This window comes from Diabrotica virgifera, chromosome 3, assembly GCF_917563875.1.
Source record: "Diabrotica virgifera virgifera chromosome 3, PGI_DIABVI_V3a".
Classification (NCBI taxonomy): Eukaryota; Metazoa; Arthropoda; class Insecta; order Coleoptera; family Chrysomelidae; genus Diabrotica; species Diabrotica virgifera.
The window spans coordinates 179,655,542-179,677,422 of NC_065445.1; the positions used below are offsets into that span (position 1 = coordinate 179,655,542).

Here is a 21,881-nt window from a genome sequence, read left to right on the forward strand (position 1 = left end):
TCGAATTATTTTTAAATGCGTTCATTTTTTTCGAATACTGAGAAAACCTTAAGTGTTTTTAAAAAATTTTTTTTTTTTTTTTTCCATTTTATTAAGTGCAAATTTACAATCTACTCCAATTACAACACAGAGTATTTAGCAAATAGTAGCAAAGTCTTGAATCCTGGCATGCTTTGGGCACCATCCATCGATGGTTCTCCAATACACCTAATCAGTTAGGTCCTCTGGCCATGTCCTTTTCAGTCTTCTTCCCACAAGTGGCAGCTGATAGAGTTGTTGAATAGTTTGACTTTCATGGGCGAAATTTCTTTCTTGGGCTTTGGTTGCCTGTAGTCTAATAACATCTTCGATGAATGGTATCCCAAGGTCATTATGGATAGTTATATTGGAGACGTACCATGGTGCATTCGCTATCATGCGCAGCGTCTTTGATTGAAAAGTTTGAAGTATTTTAGTGTTGCTCGGTTTGCTGCAGCCCCATAACTCTATACCATAACTCCATATCGGCTTTAGTATAATTTTGTATAATAATACTTTGTTTTCTAATGATATCTGGGATCTTTTACCTAGCAGCCAATACATTTGTCTGACTTTTAAATTTAGTTGAGCTTTCTTGGTTTTGATATGGTTCTTCCATGTCAGCTTTCGGTCCAAATGGAGTCCCAGGTACTTGACATCTGATTTTAAGGGGATAGGAATGTTGTTAATATGAACCTGTGGACAGTCGATCCTTCTTGTTGTGAACGTAATTTGTGAAGACTTTTCACCGTTTACTTTAATCTTCCATTTTGTTAACCATGTTTGAAGTGAACTTAAATAGTTTTGCAGTTTGTTAGAAGCTCTATCTGGGTTATCGTCTGATGTAAGGATTCCTGTATCGTCGGCAAATGTGGCCATAGTAATGTCATCATCAGCAGGTATATCAGCAGTGTAAAGGAGATAAAGGAAGGGACCGAGGACACTACCTTGAGGTACTCCGGATTGTATAGGATGATATTTGGAAAGTGAGGTATTTACTTTGATTTGGAAAAATCGCTCGTTCAGATATGATTTTAATATCAGGTATATTTCATTAGGCATATTCTTTTTCACTTTATACAACAGGCCTTTATGCCACACCTTATCAAATGCTTTTTCCACATCAAGGAATACTGCCGCACACATTTTCTTTCCCTCTAAAGTTTCTTTTATATAATTTACAATCCTATGGCACTGCTGTATTGTTGAGTAGTTCTGTCGAAAGCCAAATTGATGGTCAGGTATTATGTTATTTATGTTTATTCTTTCGAGAATTCGGACTAAAAGAAGTCTTTCGAAAATTTTTGACATTATTGGTAGAAGGCTTATAGGACGATAGGAGGAGGGTTCTGTAGGCGGTTTTCCCGGTTTCGCAATCATAATTATTTGTGCGTATTTCCATTGAATAGGAAAGTGACACAGTCTTATCATGCTGTTATATACAATAGTTAGCAGGACTATCGCTTTTCTAGGCAAATGCTTTAGTACATCACCATTAATTAAGTCATAACCTGGAGCCTTATGAGGGTTTGTTTTATTTATCGCCTTCCAGATCTCTGTTGGTGTACATGGTTTCAGTGGTAGTGATAATTGACAAGGAGCGTCGAGAAATGTGTATACTTCTTCATCTTCAGCATTGACTTCTGTATGTAGACTAAATACCTGGGCGAGGTGTTGTGCTAATGTGTTTGATTTTTCTTCATCAGTTTTTGCCCAGCTTAGATCCGATTTTCTAATTGGTGGAATAGATGTTATTGGTCTCTTGAATTTTTTGGTCGCTTGCCATAATGAATGGTCATTAGGTGTTAGGTTGGAGATGTAATATTTAAAAGTCTCATTACGGGCCTGGATTAAAGCTGTACGCAGTTGATGTGTTAACCGATTTAATTGTGTTTTATCCCGGGGATTCCTTGACCGCTGCCATTTGGCTCTAGCTCTTCTTTTTTCATTTAAAATTTCTTTAATTTGTAAAGGAATGTTATGATCATGGGTGGTAATGTTTTTTTCATCTGGAGTTGACTTCCATGCAGCATCTTGTATTACTTCTGTTAAATGTTGCACTGCTTTTTCTATTTCATGGGGTTCTTTAATTCGATGTTTTAAGTTTATATTTGTGTTAATAATAGCTTGAAATTGTTCCCAGTTGGTTCTTTTATTGCAGAGTTTTGCCACAGGTTCCTTCCAAATTACAGTTGTACTTAGTGTTATGATTATTGCGGTGTGATCTGAACTTAAATCAAGACTGGGTTCTATTTTGTAATGTATATTTGAGATACCTTTGATAACGGCAAAGTCTAGCAGGTCAGGAATCCTGTTTTGATCGGTCGGCCAATACGTTGGCTGACCTGTCGAAAGGAAGTTTAAATTATTTCTCTGCGAGCACGCCAATAAATTTCTACCCTTTGGTGTTATAAGCCTCGATCCCCATACGGTGTGTTTGGCGTTCCAGTCTCCAGCTGCTATAAATCGGGGTCCTAGTTCTTGAAAAAAGGTCTCGTATTCTTCAATTGATATGGAGTGTCTAGGAGGACAGTAAATTGCTGCAATGGCAAGTGGCCATGTGAATATTTCTATTTTTAGTATGGTTCCTTGTATTTTAGGTGTGGCGTAATTTTGTAGGAAATAGTGTTTAATAGAAGATTTAATAATAATTGCTGTTCCTGCGTGAGCAGTTCCATCAGGATGATGAGTAAGGTACGTTGTGTATAAAGGGATTTTTACTACTGTTCTTTCGGTTGAGTGTGATTCTGAGATGAGAAGAACATCTAATTTATTTACTTTTAAAAATGCTGTGATTTCCAGTACATGGTTTGGTAGCCCGTTGGCGTTCCAGGCGGCTATTCTAATTGATGGAGCCATTAATTCGTTATTTTACTAATGACTGTTGTTAGCATGTTCAGAATCATGCTATTTTGGTTCAGAAGTTGATTAAATAGATTTTTGAATTCATTTAAGAAGCTTGACATCATGTGTGTTATATCTTCACCATTATTTGGTCTGTTGATGTTTCCTGAGGTTACTTGAGCATAATTCATTCCATTTTGCGCATATTGTTGAGTCATTTGGTGCAGTGCTGGATTGGGATTTATGTATCCTTGTGTGTTTCTAGGTCCAGTTGTGTCGTTATTCCTGTTCTTTGCTTTTAATAAGTCTCGATAAACAGTGCAGCCTTTATAGTTCGCTGGGTGGTTGCCCTTGCAAAGAGTACATGTTGCAGGTGTGTCTTTCGGCTTTGTGCAACTTTTGGTGTCGTGTGATCCTCCACATTTAACACATTTATAAGGTTTATAACAGTATGACTTAGAGTGTCCGTATGCCTGACATCGAGTGCATTGCACAATGGTGTTCTTGTGTTTCGGAGCTTCTACTCTAATTCTCGTATTGTATATAAATTCCACATTAAAAACTTTATTATTGTTGTTTTTTGGTTCCAAATCGACGAAAAATAATGGTAGGGGCTCTTTTGTTACTCTGTGCCGGATGTTTAAAACATTTCTGACTGTGTGGCCTTGCCTTAATAATTCAGATTTTATTTGCTCTAAGGGTATAGAATGGTGTAAACCTCTTAGTACGACTCTATATGCTCTTTCTTGTTTGAGTTGATAGCTATGGTGTACTATTTTTTCTTCTCTCATGTAATTTATTATTTTTCTATAAGAATCAGGTGTTTTAGCATTTATTTTAACAACATTTTCAGGAAGAGTGGTAGTATAATATGTTTCATCTTCAGTAACTTGCGCTATAGAGTCAGTCATTGCTTTGTAGTCTATTACTCCGTAAACATAAATAGGGGGCGGCTTGGGATCTTTCGTTTGGGTATTTGGGTTGTCATCGTTTCTTTTACTGGTATGGATTTGGTTTGTATCTGCGTTTTCTCCTGAGAGAGTTTGAAACCTATTAGATGTGCTTACTGAAGCACCTTGCTCAGTAGTTTCTGCTATTTTTCTACGTTTTCTTTTTGATCTCGACTCTTTTAGTTGTTGCCACGGACAAGCATTTGCATCACTTTCCATGTTTTCATCGTCACTTGATGAGGACGGTAGGGAATAATCTATTCCTTCTTCGAAAGTTTTTGAGTGTATCTCTGGCTGCGGAGGAACTGAGTTTTGGCTCATTTGAGGTAAGGATAAATTTTGAAAATTAGATGGATGAGTGTACATATTTGGAAGAGGTGGGAATTGATTTTGATAATAGTGCATCATGTCTGCTGATACAGAGTTGTGTTGTTGCATATATTGATGATTTGGTTGCATTGGTATCATTGTATTTGAGGGTTGATTCATTTGTGCATTATATATATTGTTGACTGGACCGGATCCGTTCCCATTTCCAGCCAAAAACATTTTTATAAATGGATGATTAATACTTCTTGTCTAGTGCAATTGAGTCGCACCCAAGAATAATAAAATAAAAACATTTGAAAATAAATTGCTGATAAAAAGTCTATATAGTCTTTGTGTAATTCTAATTCTAATTAATAGTCTATTTGGACACTTTGAATTTGGCAAACACTTACCCAGCTAGTGGATAGTGTAATGTTCTTGCTGGACCACTTTCACTATTTTTAAACGATGCTAATTCACTATTTTTGAGGTATTAGTACTCAACAAACAATGGCTGATGTTTACCATATCGTGGGTCAACTTTTAAAAAATTTAAACGCAGAAAGAAATATTACTGTATTATCCATGGTCGAAAGTCCTTGAGAACTTCTATAATATTTATTTTAATAAGTCACAGGGGTGAAAAAAAATAGTCTTATTTTTAATTTTAAATATATATTACAAAAGAAACTTTTTGTTCATTATAAGGGACTTTCTGCCCTCGGGAATAATGTAGTCTTCTATTTTGGGTTTAAATTTTTTAAAAATACCTATTAGTTATCTCAGGATTCGAAAAAAATAAATGCGTTTAAAAAGAACTCGACCGAAATTTTGCGCCTACGCTCTCAAAAAGGATTAAAGTATTAAACATTTTTGTACTGTTTGAATTTATGCGACGATTGACGATCCACTGTTTTAAAGATTGGTTGAACAGATGTTGCCAGTTGTATGGTCCTCACTTGTGTATCATAAGTTATTCAACAGGGCATAGAATATACATGGTTAGAAAATATACTCCAAAGTCAGCGCCTCTATGCGGAAAATCTCTGAACTAAAAATTGATGTGGACCATACAAAGTGAGGTCCCACTTTTTTTTGTAAAAAAAACAGTGTTTGCTATCAGTACATGTCTACGAAAAAGTCTTACATTGATTGACTAAGTGAGGTCCGTATACTGGACCTCACTTTGTACAGGACCTCACTTCAACCGCAGTTTCTTTTGATATGTGGCTCACTTCATACGCTGGGAGTAAATATATATATATATATATATATATATATATATATATATATATATATATATATATATATATATATATATATATATATATATATATATAGATGTTAAATATTTAAATGGCTATTAAAAAATAACGGTTGAAGATAAAAAAATGAAAATTTAGGATTGTGTGTATATTTTGGTTCTACATCGTATAAAATTAAGAAAAAAAAATTTGGTCAAAAAAATTTAAAACAATTTTGGGGGGGCAAGCCCCCTTTTCACTTAGGTAGAACGTTCTACTTCAGAAACCATCCCGGGTTCATGCACAACAACTTTGATTAAGGTCATCATACGATCAAATGCATAGTTTGCGAGTCTATACGGAACATACATACATACAAACATTCATTTTTATTTATATAGAAGAGGTAATATTGAGATGGCTTTTAAAAATTAACGGTTGGAGATAAAAAAGTGAAAATTTAGGATTGTATGTATATTTTGGTTCTACATTGTATAAAATTAGGAAAAAAAAATTTGGCCAAAAAAATTTAAAATAATTTTGGGGGGGCAAGCCCCCTTTTCACTTAGGTAGACCGTTCCACTTCAGAAACCATCCCGGGTTCATGCACAACAACTTTGATTAAGGTCATCATACGATCAAATGCATAGTTTGCGAGTCTATACGGAACATACATACATACAAACATTCATTTTTATTTATATAGAAGAGGTAATATTTAGATGGCTATTAAAAATTAACGGTTGGGGATAAAAAAGTGAAAATTTAGGATTGTATGTATATTTTGGTTCTACATCGTATAAAATTAAGAAAAAAAATTTGGCCAAAAAAATTTAAAATAATTTTGGGGGGGCAAGCCCCCTTTTCACTTAGGTAGACCGTTCCACTTCAGAAACCATCCCGGGTTCATGCACAACTTTGATTAAGGTCATCATACGATCAAATGCATAGTTTGCGAGTCTATACGGAACATACATACATACAAACATTCATTTTTATTTATATAGAAGAGGTAATATTTAGATGGCTATTAAAAATTAACGGTTGGGGATAAAAAAGTGAAAATTTAGGATTGTATGTATATTTTAGTTCTACATCGTATAAAATTAAGAAAAAAAAATTTGGCCCAAAAAATTTAAAATAATTTTGGGGGGCCTCCTTTTCACTTAGGTAGACCGTTCCACTTCAGAAACCATCCCGGGTTCATGCACAACAACTTTGATTAAGGTCATCATACGATCAAACGCATAGTTTGCGAGTCTATACGGAACATACATACATACAAACATTCATTTTTATTTATATAGATAAATAATCATTTCGTTGTGAACCGAAACAAGAGCCGTCTTATTTTAGTTAGTTCAGATGGCCAAAAGTACTCTAACTAGTTTCAACTCTTGTTTAGAGTTTCTTCAGAGAGCGCATATTTAATTATCTCTAAACAACTAAAATTGCGGCCGCCAGCCTCGATCCACAAAAGAAAGATCACGATGACATGGATGCCGTGGCGGCATCTGCTAAAGACGAACGGAAGTTTTACTTTTAATATTAATCTGAGTATTGGGAACTAATCTTTGTTGGAATTTTACCGTGCTGGATCTACAAAAACACGGGAGATATACAACAATGTACAAACTACAGGGCTATAAAACTACTTAGCCACACCATGAAAATATGGGAGAGAGTAATTGATAGACGGATACGTGAAGAAACCGAAATATCCGATAATCAATTTGGCTTTATGCAGGGCAGATCAACAACAGATGCAATTTTCATTGTAAGGCAACTGATGGAAAAATATAGGAATAAAGAGACCAATGCTCATATGGTATTCATTGATCTTGAGAGAGCATATGATAGAGTTCCTCGAGAGATTCTGTGGTGGGCACTCAATAAGAAAGGAGTCACTGGTGAATATGTAAAGATTGTGAGAGATATGTATAAGGGAGTAACGACTAGTGTTAGGACAGGTGTGGGAGAGACTGATAAATTTCAGGTGAAAATAGGATTGCACCAAGGCTCAGTGCTTAGTCCTTATTTATTGTCATTAGTTTTGGACCAGATAACAGCAAAACTACAGGGTAGCATTCCATGGTGCCTAATGTATGCTGATGATGTAGTGTTAATAGGAAATAGTGAAAGAGACTTAGAACAAAAACTGGAACAGTGGAGACAAGCTCTGAAGGAAAAAGGTTTAAAACTTAGTAGTACAAAAACAGAGTATTTGGAATGTTGATTTAAAGATGGAGTTACTACAAATAAAATGGTATCTTTGGATGGTGAAATGATTGTGAAAAGCAATAGTTTTAAGTATGTACATAGGATCGGTATTACAGAGTAATGGAGAAATAGATGGAGATGCATGCAGTAGAATTAGGGCTGGATGGATAAAGTGGAAAAAAGCGAGTAGTGTGTTGTGTGACAGAAAAATTCCAATTAAGCTGAAGGGAAAATGCTATAAAACAGCCATAAGACCGGCTATGACATACGGAACTGAATGTTGGGCAGTGAAAAAGAAAGAGGAACAACGAATGCATGTGGTGAAAATGAGAATGCTTAGATGGATGAGTGGAGTGACAAAGAGGGATAAAATTAGAAATGAGTATATTAGGGGAGGTCTAGGTGTAGCACCAATTGATGCCAAAATGAGAGCGCATAGGTTAAGATGGTTTGGTCATGTTCAACGTCGTGACGTTAATCACCCAATACGAAGAACAGCTGAAGTGCAGATTCCTGGAAGGAGTAGGAGAGGAAGACCAAAGAAGAGCTTGGGAGACGATAAGGCACGACATGTTAGTAAAGGGGATTAACATTGGTGTGACCCAAGATAAAATTGTGTGGAGAAATGCAATTAGGGAAGCCGACCCTGCATAGGGATAAGGCAAAGAGAATGATAATGATGATAGGCGGGTAGTGAGATGCAACCTGATAGATCTCCCTCGGTCTTCTTAGTTCCGGCGATTCGTTGGCTTGCAAATTTTAGAAGACACGATGTAACCAGAGGATTAGTTCTGATACAGTTTTATTTTTAATATTGTTAATATTAAAAGCAAAATTTTCGTTCGTCTTTAGCAGATGCCGCCACGGCATCTATGTCATCGTGATCTTTCGTTTGTGGATCGAGACTGGCGGTCGGAATTTTAGCGATTCAGAGAGAATCACATATGCGCTCTCTGAAGAAACTCTAACAAGAGTTGAAACTAGTTAGAGTGTCTTTGATGCTCTCTGAGTGTTCCGGTTCACAAAGAAAAGTTATTTATTATTTTTATTGGTTCTATTCCTATTCTGAGTATTGGGAACTAATCTTTGTTGGAATTTTGCCGTGCTGGACAGGCGGGAAGGGAGATGCAACCTGATAGATCTCCCTCGGCCTTCTTAGCTCCGGCGATTCGTTGGCTTGCAAATTTTAGAAGCCACGAATGGTGTAACCGCAAGATTAGTTCTGATAAAGTTTTATTTTTAATATTGCTAATATTAAAAGTAAAACTTTCGTTCGAAAAAACATTTCTTTCAAAATTAAAGTTTAAATGATAAGTAGTAAAAGAAATGTTATAATTATTCATGTAATCGATCTGTTATTTCCTATTTTAGAGTAATGATGATTTGAACCGTATAGTATTTTAGGCAATTGTTTGTTAATTATTTTAGTTTAATGTACTTTTCTATAAAAGTTGAAAGCGCTGTACAAATAAATTGTCACACCACAGAAGGCCAATGCAGGCTGGGTAAATCCACCAACGTGTAATTACTGTTGCTACTTGTCTCAAGTTATTGGATCTAATCAATTGGCTCAATTAGTTGACCAAACATGTACTGGGACTAAAAAAAATATTTACTTTTCTTTCTTTTATAAGTTTTTGTAGATTTTATGAAACTGCATTTGATTGACTAAGATTATTTTTCTACAACCGTGTTCAAAAAGGAATTTTTAGCACTTCATTCCAGCGTTAAAAATGCTACATTAAGGCACTTTAAATTTTTTAAGGCACTACCGTTCGTATTGACCGTATAGGCAATTTTGATGCAATGTCAAAAAAATATAAAAATGGAATGTCAGTCAAGTTCAAGTAAAAGTTTTTGTAGATATTGTCCTGAAATTACGTTTGTAGAAAAATATTGTATGATATGCGTGTTAAAAAGTACATTTTTAAGGCACTCATGTGAATTGCAGAACTCCCTATCGCTCATTCTGCAAACTTTCACATGCGTGCCTTAAACGTGTACTTTTAACACTTATATCATAAATAACTATTATTAATTTTTGAATTTTATTATTAGAAAATATAATAAAAAATATTTTTAGGGCTATATCTTTCCTGTAATCCCATATTTCCAAAAATTCCCGAGGAAAAAAAGGAAGAATATATTCGAGACTTCTACGACGAAATAAAAAAACATGTAGTAACTTATGACAAAATCGGGGGACTAGAGTTCTGTAGTACGAAATATAACCTATCTATAATTTCTGCACTCAAATGATATTATTGTTACAAAAATATAACTATATTTAAATCAAATTATAAATTACTATTTTTATTTTATTGCCTTTTTCTTTTCTATTAGAGCTACGATTTATGTAACTATTCTACATTCACAATCAAGATGCAGTAGAAGTAAACAAACCGGGACACGTTAACTGTTACAAGGAGCACACCTGAATCTGAATCATAATTTACAATGTATAAAATTTGTAAATCATCATATTACCTATGTGATATACAATGTATATACATTTAAAATCATGATTCAGGAGTGCCCCTTGTATCAGTTAACGCGTCTCGGTTTGTTTACTTCTACTGCATCTTGATCTTGAGTGTGAATGTAGATTAGACCTAAGCAGATGATATGTTTATCTTATGGCGCGTCCGCATTGGTAAATTTTTCGTGCGTATTGAACTAATGGTTCGTCATAAGAATTTGCGTTGCAAATTTTTACCAGTGAGGACGCGGTGCTCAGATCATTTGATCTTCGCTCGAAAATGATAATCGATGGAGCGTGTGCGTTGTGTGCGTCGAAAATTATTCCGTCCGATTTATGCGACAAACACGTCCACACTAGCACAATTTACTTCGAGCACGCAAATATTTGCGACGAATAGCTAGTTCGACAAAAATTTTTACCAATGCGGACGCGCCGTTAGCCTACGACAAATGGTACAGTCAGAGAGAATGCATCAGGCTCTCATTTTAGTTACACAGTGTAGCTAGGGCTTAACTAGTAGTCTACGACTTATCTATAGTCTTAACCCTAGTAGTCGAGGAAATGAAGCTGAATAAATGGCAAAATCTCGCAATTTTTTCGTCCAGCATCGATTTGTACACAAATTTGGTATTAGGCTCATTACAGCCTCTAGTTCATTTTCTATATTGAGCCGTTGTACGCTTTTGTTTTTTTAAGGGTGAAAACTACCCCTAATTGTAAAAAATGATAAAATAACATTTTAAACTTTAATATTGTCAACATTTGGTTGTTTTTAGTTACATAATGATTGTTTTATGATTTAAGATATACTATCATAATATTTCAACCCTTAAAACCACCCTTGTTGGAGCTATATATAAACAATTTACTTATACTAAAAGAATAATTTCGGCTTGCATCGATTTACATAAAAATTTGGGATTAGGATCATCTCACCCTATACTTCATATTCTATATCATGCTTAAGGGCGTAGATTATTTTTAGGGGTGTAAACTACCCCTTATTGTCAAAAATAATATAAAAACATTGTAAACTTTAATATGGGTAAAATTTGGTTTTGATTGGTTAAATAATGATTGTTTTATACTTTAGGATATAATATCATAATATTTCAACCCTTAAAAACCACCCTTAAGAACATTACAGTTTTTATAAGTACATAGATACACACACCGGCAAAATTACCCGAACACGTTAAAAATGGGACATGTTTGATGTCTCGTATTTCATAAACCAGTGGTCCGATTTGAGTGATTCTTTTAGTATGTTATAGCCTTATTATTTAAGAATATCGGTGTAATAATATTGTTGCTAGAGAGGTAAATGTCATTTTATACCGGGTGTAACAAGCATACTGTGTTTTTTTCTTAAAGTTCGGAACACCCTGTGGAATATTCCAGCATATATAAAATATTAAAATTAAAACTCGATTGTAGAATTACGCTTTCTTAACATTTTCTTTTTTGATTCATTTGCTTATGTTGGAAAATAAAAAAGTTATGTGCTTTAACAACTAGCCATGTTTTTTATCAATAAATCCTCATAGTAGGGGAGAAAAGTATGCTAAATTTGCAAATACTCGAGCGTTCTTGTGACCTGGAGTGGATTGTGAAGAGTGGGTGCTACAACCAAAAAAAGTTAAGTTAAGTTTTCCATAAAGTGTAGGACTCTCCATTTTTCAATTTAATTTTCCATTTCCACCAATCGTTTTTTCCGATTATAGCGCTATTTATCCATAATAGGAAAAAATGTTGCGAATAAAAGTTGCTTATTTTTACGTCAAGGATCCAAATCTGCAATAAAAATTGGGGGCTCCTATTTAATATTTTAATGTTACCCCCCACCCCACCTCCGTGGGGTGTGAGGTAACATTTGGTAGATTTTTGGGTGGGTGTTAAGTGCCATTCGGTAGATTTTTGAAAAATATTGAATAGGTGTATTTTGCAGTTTTACGATCTGATGTTCATTTCGCAAAATATCGCAGGGTTCGTATTTATAATTTTTAATTTACCCCCCACCCCTCTCCGTGGGGTGTCACGAGCCCCCACGGAGGTGGGGTGGGGGATTTAATTTAAAATCTTAAATAGGAGCCTCCAATTTTTATTGCAGATTTGGATTCTTTACGTAAAAATAAGCAACTTTTATTCGACATATTTTTTCGAATTACGGATAGATAGCGCTATAATCGGAGAAAAATGATTGTTTCAAATGGAAAATTAAATTAAAAAATGAAAAGTTCCCCACTTTATGGAAAACTTAACTTAACCTTTTTCTGATTTTAGCACATACTCTTCACAATCCAATAGGTTCCCATAACGCTCGAGTAACTACAAATTTAGTATACTTTCCTCCCCTACTATGAGGATTTATTGATGAATGACATGGATAGTTGTTAACGCACATAACTTTTTTATTATCTCATATAACTACATGAATCGAAAAGGAAAATATTAAGCAAGCCTAAGTCTACAATCGAGTATTAATTCTAATATTTTACATATGCTAGAATATTCCACAGGGTGTTCCAAACTTTAAGAAAAAACACAGTATGATTGGTACACCCGGTATAAAATGGTATTTACCTGTCTAGCAAAAATATTATTACAACGATATTCTTAAATAATAAGGCTATAACATACTAAAAGAATCACTCAAATCGGACCACTGGTTTATGAAATACGAGACATCAAACATGTCCCATTTTTAACGTGTTCGGCTAATTTTGCCGGTGTGTGTATTTTAATAGATCGATACAGAAAAAAAGTAGAATTAAAGAATTACAAAAACATTTATTTACACAAAAATACGAATTTACAAATATGTACAAATACAAATACAAATAGTTTTTTAGTCATCTTCCAGTATACGAACCGGTTCTGTGGTATTATATACATTGAAAATGATCCATAAGCGGACTATTCGAATTTTTCGAAGAAGAAATTCGTTTTATAAACATATCTCCTTCATTTTTTGGCGATAAAAAGTTTTTTCAAAAATGACTTTGTAGGATTTTTTAAGAGTTATAAGACTGTGTAAACTAAATTCCGTAAGATTCCTTAATTTTTAATTAGAGTGGGTTTAAAGGGCTCGAATAAGTGGGTGTTTGCTCGTAAATAGAGGTTTTAAACAGCTATATCTCACTAACTGTTCACTGTAATGAAAACCTATGTAGAAGGGAATTTTAGTTATTAAAAAAGCTACAATTTAGTAATCTATCATTTTTTTCGTATCTGCAGTATTTTCGGAGATATTTTGAAGTAAATGCTGAAAAATGGGAAATTAAAAAATTAATTTTCCTTTAAACTCCAATATTTCTAAAATTAGGCCTTTTAAATAGGTTAAACATCTTGGGTGTATTGATAATATAAATATAAAAGGAATTACAGAAAAGTTAAGACCAATTTTTAATTAGGAGGGTAGTCAGGGGGTTGTTTTCACTGATTTTTTCATAGAGAAAAGCAGGTACCGACCTTTTTTGATCATAAGTCGCTTAGTTTTCAGGCTAGAAACTTTTTATTATTATTTTTTGAAAGCTCTAACTCTACGCTTGAAAAAAGATTATTTAGATTGTCCTTGAAAAATGCAAAGTTTTTCCGTTATTTGGCTTTGAATATTTCAAATAATACATTTGACGAAAAAAGCTAACTTTAACATGTCGTATCTCGGTTTGTATGGGCCTTAAAGATATTACAGACAAATAAATTGGTTTGTGTTACTAAAAGATACAATTTTGATATCTACAGTTTCTTTGATTAAATGCATATTTTTCGAGGTAGGTATTCTTAAAAAACCCTCTTAAAATTCGATTTTTTCGTCGAAAAACTGTTACTTTCAAACGCGAATAACTCGAAAAATATTAGTTTTACGAAGAAAATGTAAAAAACATTTTTTTCTCAGAATTACTTTTTATATCTATTTACGTGGTTAAAATGTAATAAAAAATTCCCGCCCCCGAGATGGAGTGGCAACCACCCCCCAAAGTTTTAGCGTACAGCGGTATGATATAGAAAATGAATCTTGGACTATTCCCTACCTTCTGTGATAATTTCAAGTAAATCCATACTGGACGAAAAAATTGCGAGCCAAAATGCTTCATTTCCTCGACTATAGAAGTCTAAAATCGCAACATTTGTTAGGAGAAAGGACACCGCACACAGCTTATGGAAAATATAATTCCACTCAAATGAAATAAAATTTACATGAATAGATTGGTCTCGAAACGCAAAGTTTTAATAAATGTTAAATTCACCCTTTTAGTATAAAAAAGCTAACTTTAACATGCCGTATCTCGGTTTGTATGGGCATTAAAGATATTACAGACAAATAAATTGGTTTGTGTTACTAAAAGATACAATTTTGATATCTACAGTTTCTTTGATTAAATGCATATTTTTCGAGGTATTCTTAAAAAACTCTCTTAAAATTCGACTTTTTCGTCGAAAAACTGTTACTTTCAAGCGCGAATAACTCGAAAAATATTAGTTTTACGAAGAAAATGTAAAAAACATTTTTTTCTTAGAATTACCTTTTACACTTATTTACATGGTTAAAATATAATAAAAAATTCCCGCCCCCGAGATGGGGTGGCAACCACCCCCAAGGTGTTAGCGTACAGCGGTATGATATAGAAAATGATTCTTGGACTATTCCCTACCTTCTGCGATAATTTCAAGTAAATCCATACTGGACGAAAAAATTTCGAGCCAAAATGCTTCATTTCCTCGACTATAGAAGTCTAAAATCGCAACATTTGTTAGGAGAAAGGACACCGCACACAGCTTATGGAAAATATAATTCCACTCAAATGAAATAAAATTTACATTAATAGATTGATTTACATTAATAGTAGAAAAAATATGTTGGAACATGAAAGGAAGCCCTAATACAATTTGGAGAAAAATGGCCAGTAGTATTAGAGAGACTGCTATTGAAATACTTGGGAAAACGTCAGGAAAAAAGTTCGAGGATAAAGAGACTTGGTGGTGGTCAAACGAAGTACAAGGAAAAATAAAAGAGAAGAGAAAATTATATAAAAAGTGGCAAGAAACCAGATCCGACACAGATCTTCAAAATTATATGGTGGCGAAAAAGGAAGCGAAAGTAGCAGTAGCAAAAGCCAAAGCAGAAGCGTATTCAAACCTATACGATCAACTTGATACCAGGGAAGGCGAAACGAAGATATATAAAATAGCCAAACAGAGAGCAAAGAAAGCAAAAGATTTTAATCAGATTAGATGTATCCGAGATGAAAATAATAAAATACTAGTTCACGAAAGGGAAGTCAAAAAGAGATGGAGAAAGTACTTTGACAGCTTATTAAATGAAGAATTTGACAGACAGCCTGTAGAGTCAACGGAGACAGTAGCAGCAATGGTCACCAAAATAACCAACGAGGAAGTGGCTCAAGCGCTTCAAAAAATAAAGAAAGGAAAAGCGGTAGGACCAGATGATATTCCTGGGGAAGTATGGAGAGCATTGGGAGAGACAGGAACAAGATGGCTAGCAGGTCTATTTAATAGAATTATGGAAGTCGGACAAATGCCAGACGAATGGAGAAGCAGTATACTGGTACCTGTTTACAAAAACAAGGGAGATATACAACAATGTACAAACTACAGGGCTATAAAACTGCTTAGCCACACCATGAAAATATGGGAAAGAGTAATTGACAGACGGATACGTGAAGAGACCGAAATATCCGAGAATCAATTTGGCTTTATGCAGGGTAGATCAACAACAGATGCAATTTTCATTATAAGGCAGTTGATGGAAAAATACAGGAGTAAAGAAACAAGCGCTCATATGGTATTCATTGATCTTGAGAAAGCATATGATAGAGTTCCTCGAGAGATTCTGTGGTGGGCACTCAATACGAAAGGAGTCCCTGGTGAATATGTAAAGATTGTGAGGGATATGTATGAGGGAGTTACGACTAGTGTTAGGACAGGTGTGGGAGAGACTGATAAATTTCATGTGAAAGTAGGATTGCACCAAGGCTCGGTGCTTAGTCCGTATTTATTCTCATTAGTTTTGGACCAGATAACAGCGAAACTACAGGGTAACATTCCATGGTGCTTAATGTATGCTGATGATGTCGTGTTAGTAGGAAATAGTGAAAGAGACTTAGAACAAAAACTGGAACAGTGGAGACATGCTCTGGAGGAAAAAGGTTTAAAACTTAGTAGGACAAAAACAGAGTATTTGGAATGTTCATTTAAAGATGGATCTACTACAAATAAAATGGTACCTTTGGATGGTGAAATGATTGTGAAAAGCAATAGTTTTAAGTACCTAGGATCGGTATTACAGAGTAATGGAGAAATAGATGGAGATGCATGCAGTAGAATTAGGGCTGGATGGATGAAGTGGAAAGAAGCGAGTGGTGTGTTGTGTGACAGAAAAATTCCAATGAAGCTGAAGGGAAAATTCTATAAAACAGCCATAAGACCGGCTATGATGTACGGAACTGAATGTTGGGCAGTGAAAAAGAAAGAGGAACAACGAATGCATGTGGCGGAAATGAGAATGCTTAGATGGATGAGTGGAGTGACAAAGAAGGATAAAATTAGAAATGAGTATATTAGAGGAAGTCTAGGTGTGGCACCAATTGATGCCAAAATGAGAGAGCATAGGTTAAGATGGTTTGGTCATGTTCAACGTCGAGACGTTAATCACCCAATACGAAGAATAGCTGAGGTGCAGATTCCTGGAAGGAGTAGGAGAGGAAGACCAAAGAAGACCTGGGGGGAGGCGATAAGGCAGGACATGTTGGTAAAGGGGATTAACATTGATATGACCCAAGACAGAATTGGGTGGAGAAATGCAATTAGGGAAGCCGACCCCGCATAGGGATAAGGCAAAGAGAATGATGATGATGAGATTGGTCTCGGAACGCAAAGTTTTAATAAATGTTAAATTCACTATTTTAGTCATTATAGGCCTGGATCTCGCGTACCAAACAAGTTGACTAATAACAAGCTGAAAATTTGTTAATAGCTTAACGGTTTCTAGTCGGACAAGCTTTTGATGTACGGGAACACTGGAGCAGAGGAAGTTTTAGTTGTGCAACAGTTCAAAAATTTGGAACGTCAGATTACGAAAACGTCCCATTTTTTTGTCGTACAGAACATCCAATTGATTTGTTACCCTTTCATTAAACTCTCATGTAACAATCAGACTGCCATTACTAACCAACATGATTCCTGTCATTTGATATGTTCTTCGTGTTCCACTCATTAAAATGCCCAGTTGGTGATAAACACCAGTCTGATTTTTGCATGTTTAATGAAATAGTAACAAATGAATTGGAAGTTCTGTTTGACAAAATACATGGAACGTTTTCATAGTCTGACGTTCCAAATTTTTAACCTCTTTCACAATTAAAACTTCCCCTGTTCCAGTGTTTCCATACATCAAAGTTTTTCCGACTAGACACCGTTAAGCTGTTAACACATTTTCAGCTTGCTGCCAATCAACTTTTTTTGGTACGCGGGATCCAGGTCTACTACATTGTTTGACCTATACATTAACCTACTACTGTTGAGAACTTTAATGTATTCTTCACAATTCAGCAATTTTGCAAAACACATTTAAATGGACCTTCACTATTTTTAAACGGCAGTAAAATTTCATCTACTAAAAAGTTTTTACGCGAATTGAATGCATATTTTACCATTACAGACAACAATGTATTGACTTAAGTGGTTTATACAATCATCAGTACCTGATTGCTGAATTTTGTTTCGACAAGAGTAATTGATTTAGTACCTATTGATTTGCAGAGGTTCGTTGTACCTACGGTACGAAATTTCGTAAAGTGCTATTGAAATTTCGTAACCAAATCGGATGTTAGGAAGAGTAGGCATGATCGGAACCCACGGAAGTTTTATCTTTAGCGAGGTGCGAGTGCCACTGTGAATAAAAAATAGACTTTGTGACATCGAATAGAAAGGTGCGTCTGTCGCACAATAGGAACGGACTAGCACCTAAGCACCAATCAATATAATGGCTATTGTATAAAAAGATTATATAATTTAGATAATCTAAAGTATTTAAATTAAAAAATCAGGACTTCATAAAACACTAAGGACCAGTTGTTCGAACGCTAATCAAAAATGATCATTATCAACTATTTAAGTACAATTACATTTGATTAAGCGTACTTCTGACAGATGTCACATTTTGAGGTTATGTTGACATTTTTTACTGATTTATTTTATTATTTTGGTTTTAATCTAAAATAAACCATAATTAAACTCTTTCTGATGTTAATTTCTTGTTTTTACTTACAAATCAATAATAATAATAATAAGCAATTTTTAATAATTTAACAGCTGCGGCTATATTTTAATTACTGCTTTACTTACAATCAATGAATGGTTAGTGTTTTACATGTATTTTTGATGTCTCGATTGATTCCCATCAAGAAAATTGATTACAATAAGCTAATTGATTATAATTAACTTCTTGATTAGCGTTCGAACAACCGGCCCTGAATATTATAATACAACAAGTAAACTAGAAACCAGGAAACTGGCTACCAGTGGAAAGAGGCATACGTCAAGGAGACTCATGAGCCCGCTGCTGTTTAACCTCATCATGGATGAAATTATTCATAAAGTCAAAAACTTGAGAGTTGTGACTGCATAGCTTCACTGAGGATGCATGAGGATGCTGAAATAGCTATATGGAGATGGTAGTCCAACTCTGAATCAAATATAAACAAAACCTGCTTTATCTTTTTCAAAAACTTGAGTATAGGGTACTGAATGGGTGAAGAAATTATCTCTATAGTATACTATGCAGATAATGCCATACTTATTACAGAGAGTGAAGATGACCTTCATAGACTTTTATATCAATTTATTATTACGGCAAAAAAGTTCAACATGATAATATCACCAAATAAAACAAAAAGTATGGTTATCTCTAAATATCCAAAAAGGTGCAGGCTGGAAGTGGACAGCAAAATAATCCAGCAAGAAAGAAGTAACAGCTAACTGGGAGTACTAATGCACAGTTATGGAGATACAGAAGCGGAAGTTGCCCATTAAATAAACAAAGCCAACTGAATAGCAGGATGTCTTAAACACACTATCTGGCGCAACACACATCTACGGACAGAAACAAAGGCATTTATAGGACAGTAATTAGACCAACTATGACTTGCACTGCGGAAACAAGACCTGAAACCACAAGGACAAAAGACTGATGAAAATGTGTAAAATGAAAATAGTCCGAAATATCAAAGGAAAATCATTATTGGATAGACAACGTAGCACAGACCACTGGCAAAGCTGTAATATAGAGAACATGAATGACTGGACACTGATAAGAAAGAAGAATGGTATAGCCATATAAGCAGAATGGGGGAAGAAAGACTGGTAAAGTTAGCACGAGACAGATGACCAAACGGCCGAATGAGTATAGGAAGGCCAAGGAGGAGATTAAGTTACAACCTGGATATTCTAGCGAGTTACAACCTACACCGAGAGAACAATTTCTTTTCTCCTAAAACTTCTTTGAGCAATATTTCTTAAATGTTAACATATCCTATTAACTTAAACATACCGGTTCACATATAAAGAAACGAGTTTTTTAAACACAACTCAATAATTTCTTACAGATAATTTCTTCAATACTAAGAAATGCATTAATGGTTACATTTAATTTTCTTATCCTAAAGTTTTTATTTCTTAAATTGAAAACTACAAATATTATGCAGTATAAAAAATATAATGTTAAGTTAATCCATATTTATATTTGTTAACAAGAAATTTTCTTGCAATCAAATAAATATTTTAAACCACAAGAAATAATTCTTCAGAAATACCCTCTGTAGTAACTGTGGTTATAAATTAAAAACTTTGTCATTAATGCCGAAATGTTACTTGCAAAGAGATTTTCTTCCACAAAATAATTGCGCAGATTAACTATTTATGATTTAGTCGTCAGTGTTTGTCAAGATGGCGTGATATGTTCATGTTCATATAGATGGATGTTGGATTTATTGGTGTACTTTAAAAATTAACGGATATTTTGAAGGTACGTACATATATAGGTATTAAATAAAAGTAAATTGAGTAATTTAAGATGTAATAATAATATTGTTGCGTATCCGAATGGTTAAAAAAGAAACATAATAGTATCTTTATATGCTTTTAGGTATAATGATGGACGACTCTGAAATAAAGGAGCTTATTATTCTAACTGGGAAATATGCCACAATTTAAAGCTGGGACAGAATGATATAATATATACATAGCTTCATACAATAGCTTCAAAACAATATTAAGAAAGGAGTTATTAACCAACTGCGGGGCCTTCCAGAAATGGTAGAACTTCATACATGTAAGTACCTTTTAAAAATGTGTATACTTATGTATCAACTATAATAGGTTTCTTGAATGTATCGTCTTCTATAAAAATATACAATACAACGCTATACCAAACATGGCGGGTGCAACGCTGAGGATTTTTTCTTGTTTCTTTCTTGTTCTTTCTAATTTATTTGAGATAAAGAAATCAGTTAGTCTAAAAGAAATATATGTTGATGGTTAAGAAATGTTATTGCCGAAAACCGTGAATTAGTTAATATGTATTAAATGACAGATGTAAACTAATAATACTTTCCCGTAATAAAATTTCTTAATGATTAAGTATGCTGTCTCTTTTAGATTATAAAATTTAAGAAAATTACATATTATTATGTCTGCTTCAATGTTTTACATTGGTTGTATTTTCCCTCTTGTTTTAGCTAAACAATGTTTATTGTGTGACTTAATATTATACATATAAATAATTAATATTTCATTAACAAAAAGAAAAAATAAACAAAGATGTGTAGGTTAAATAATGCCATGTTTGAACTAAATATGATTGATTATTTTAGTATTAGTAGTTCTTATGTGGGGCTGTGTAATTGTTTTTTTTTTGTATTTCCTAAATTTGTCAAAATAAATATCTCTATGTGTATAAAAAAATATTATTAAAGTAAGTTTACTCTTTCTACATAACGATTTTGTTTTAGTGAATTGCTGATATACAAAATGCTATTAACAAAAGAAAGAAAATTTGAGGAAGTTGGATTTGCCTCTCCATCCTTTTATTGTTGTGTAGAAGCCAGTGGTTTAAGAGTGGAGAAAATATTTGTATGTAATAATATCGTTTTATATCTTGTTTTATTAATAAATAATGATTTTACCTTAACACAATGATTTATTTCGCCGTATGTAATATCACTTTATTTTCAAGAAATATTAACTTTACTCTAAATATACGTTTATCTCTGCGAAATATATTTATTAACATTAAATAAATTAATTATTAATAGTAAAATAATAATATTCCTTACTAAGAAACATTATTGCTCAGAAAGAATAGTTTGTTTGTTGTTCTGAAGCTATTTCCTTGTGGCATTTTTATGATTAATTATTTATATGGGAAATAAGCCACAATTAAAATGAAAAAAAATAATTTTATTAACGAATAGTTTGTTAATGTGTAGAAAATATATTTTTATGACTAATAAAATTAATTAACATCAAGTGTAATTTCTTTCTGATAAATGGGTTTGAAGTTTGGCAGAAAGCGATAGTTCAATCATTTTAAGATATATTTCTTTGGCTATAATAGAACTTATTTGAAATATTTTAGAAAATTATATCTTACATACAAAGATATATTTCTTAGGCAATATGCCAAGTCGATCTTTCTTAAATATTAATAAAGTTTCTTTATGTCAAGATTTTTTTTCTCTCGGTGTAGAATCTTTTTACTAACTCCAAAATTACTTCCTACTATTGTGTTTATTT

The 21,881-nt window shown here is 33.7% G+C and overlaps 2 protein-coding genes across 2 annotated transcripts in view; one reads left to right on the forward strand and one right to left on the reverse strand.

Annotated features, from left to right (window-relative positions):
* The window catches only part of LOC126882248 (uncharacterized), an 83,287-nt gene extending 73,386 nt beyond the window's left edge, over nt 1-9,901 (forward strand). The window contains exon 3 of the mRNA XM_050647074.1: nt 9,669-9,901. Within this exon, the coding sequence (XP_050503031.1) occupies nt 9,669-9,844 (176 nt within the window). The 3' untranslated portion in view covers nt 9,845-9,901. The remainder of the gene's footprint in view (nt 1-9,668) is intronic.
* The window catches only part of LOC114344544 (growth arrest-specific protein 2-like), a 389,075-nt gene that overhangs the window by 339,702 nt on the left and 27,492 nt on the right, over nt 1-21,881 (reverse strand). The window lies entirely within an intron of this gene.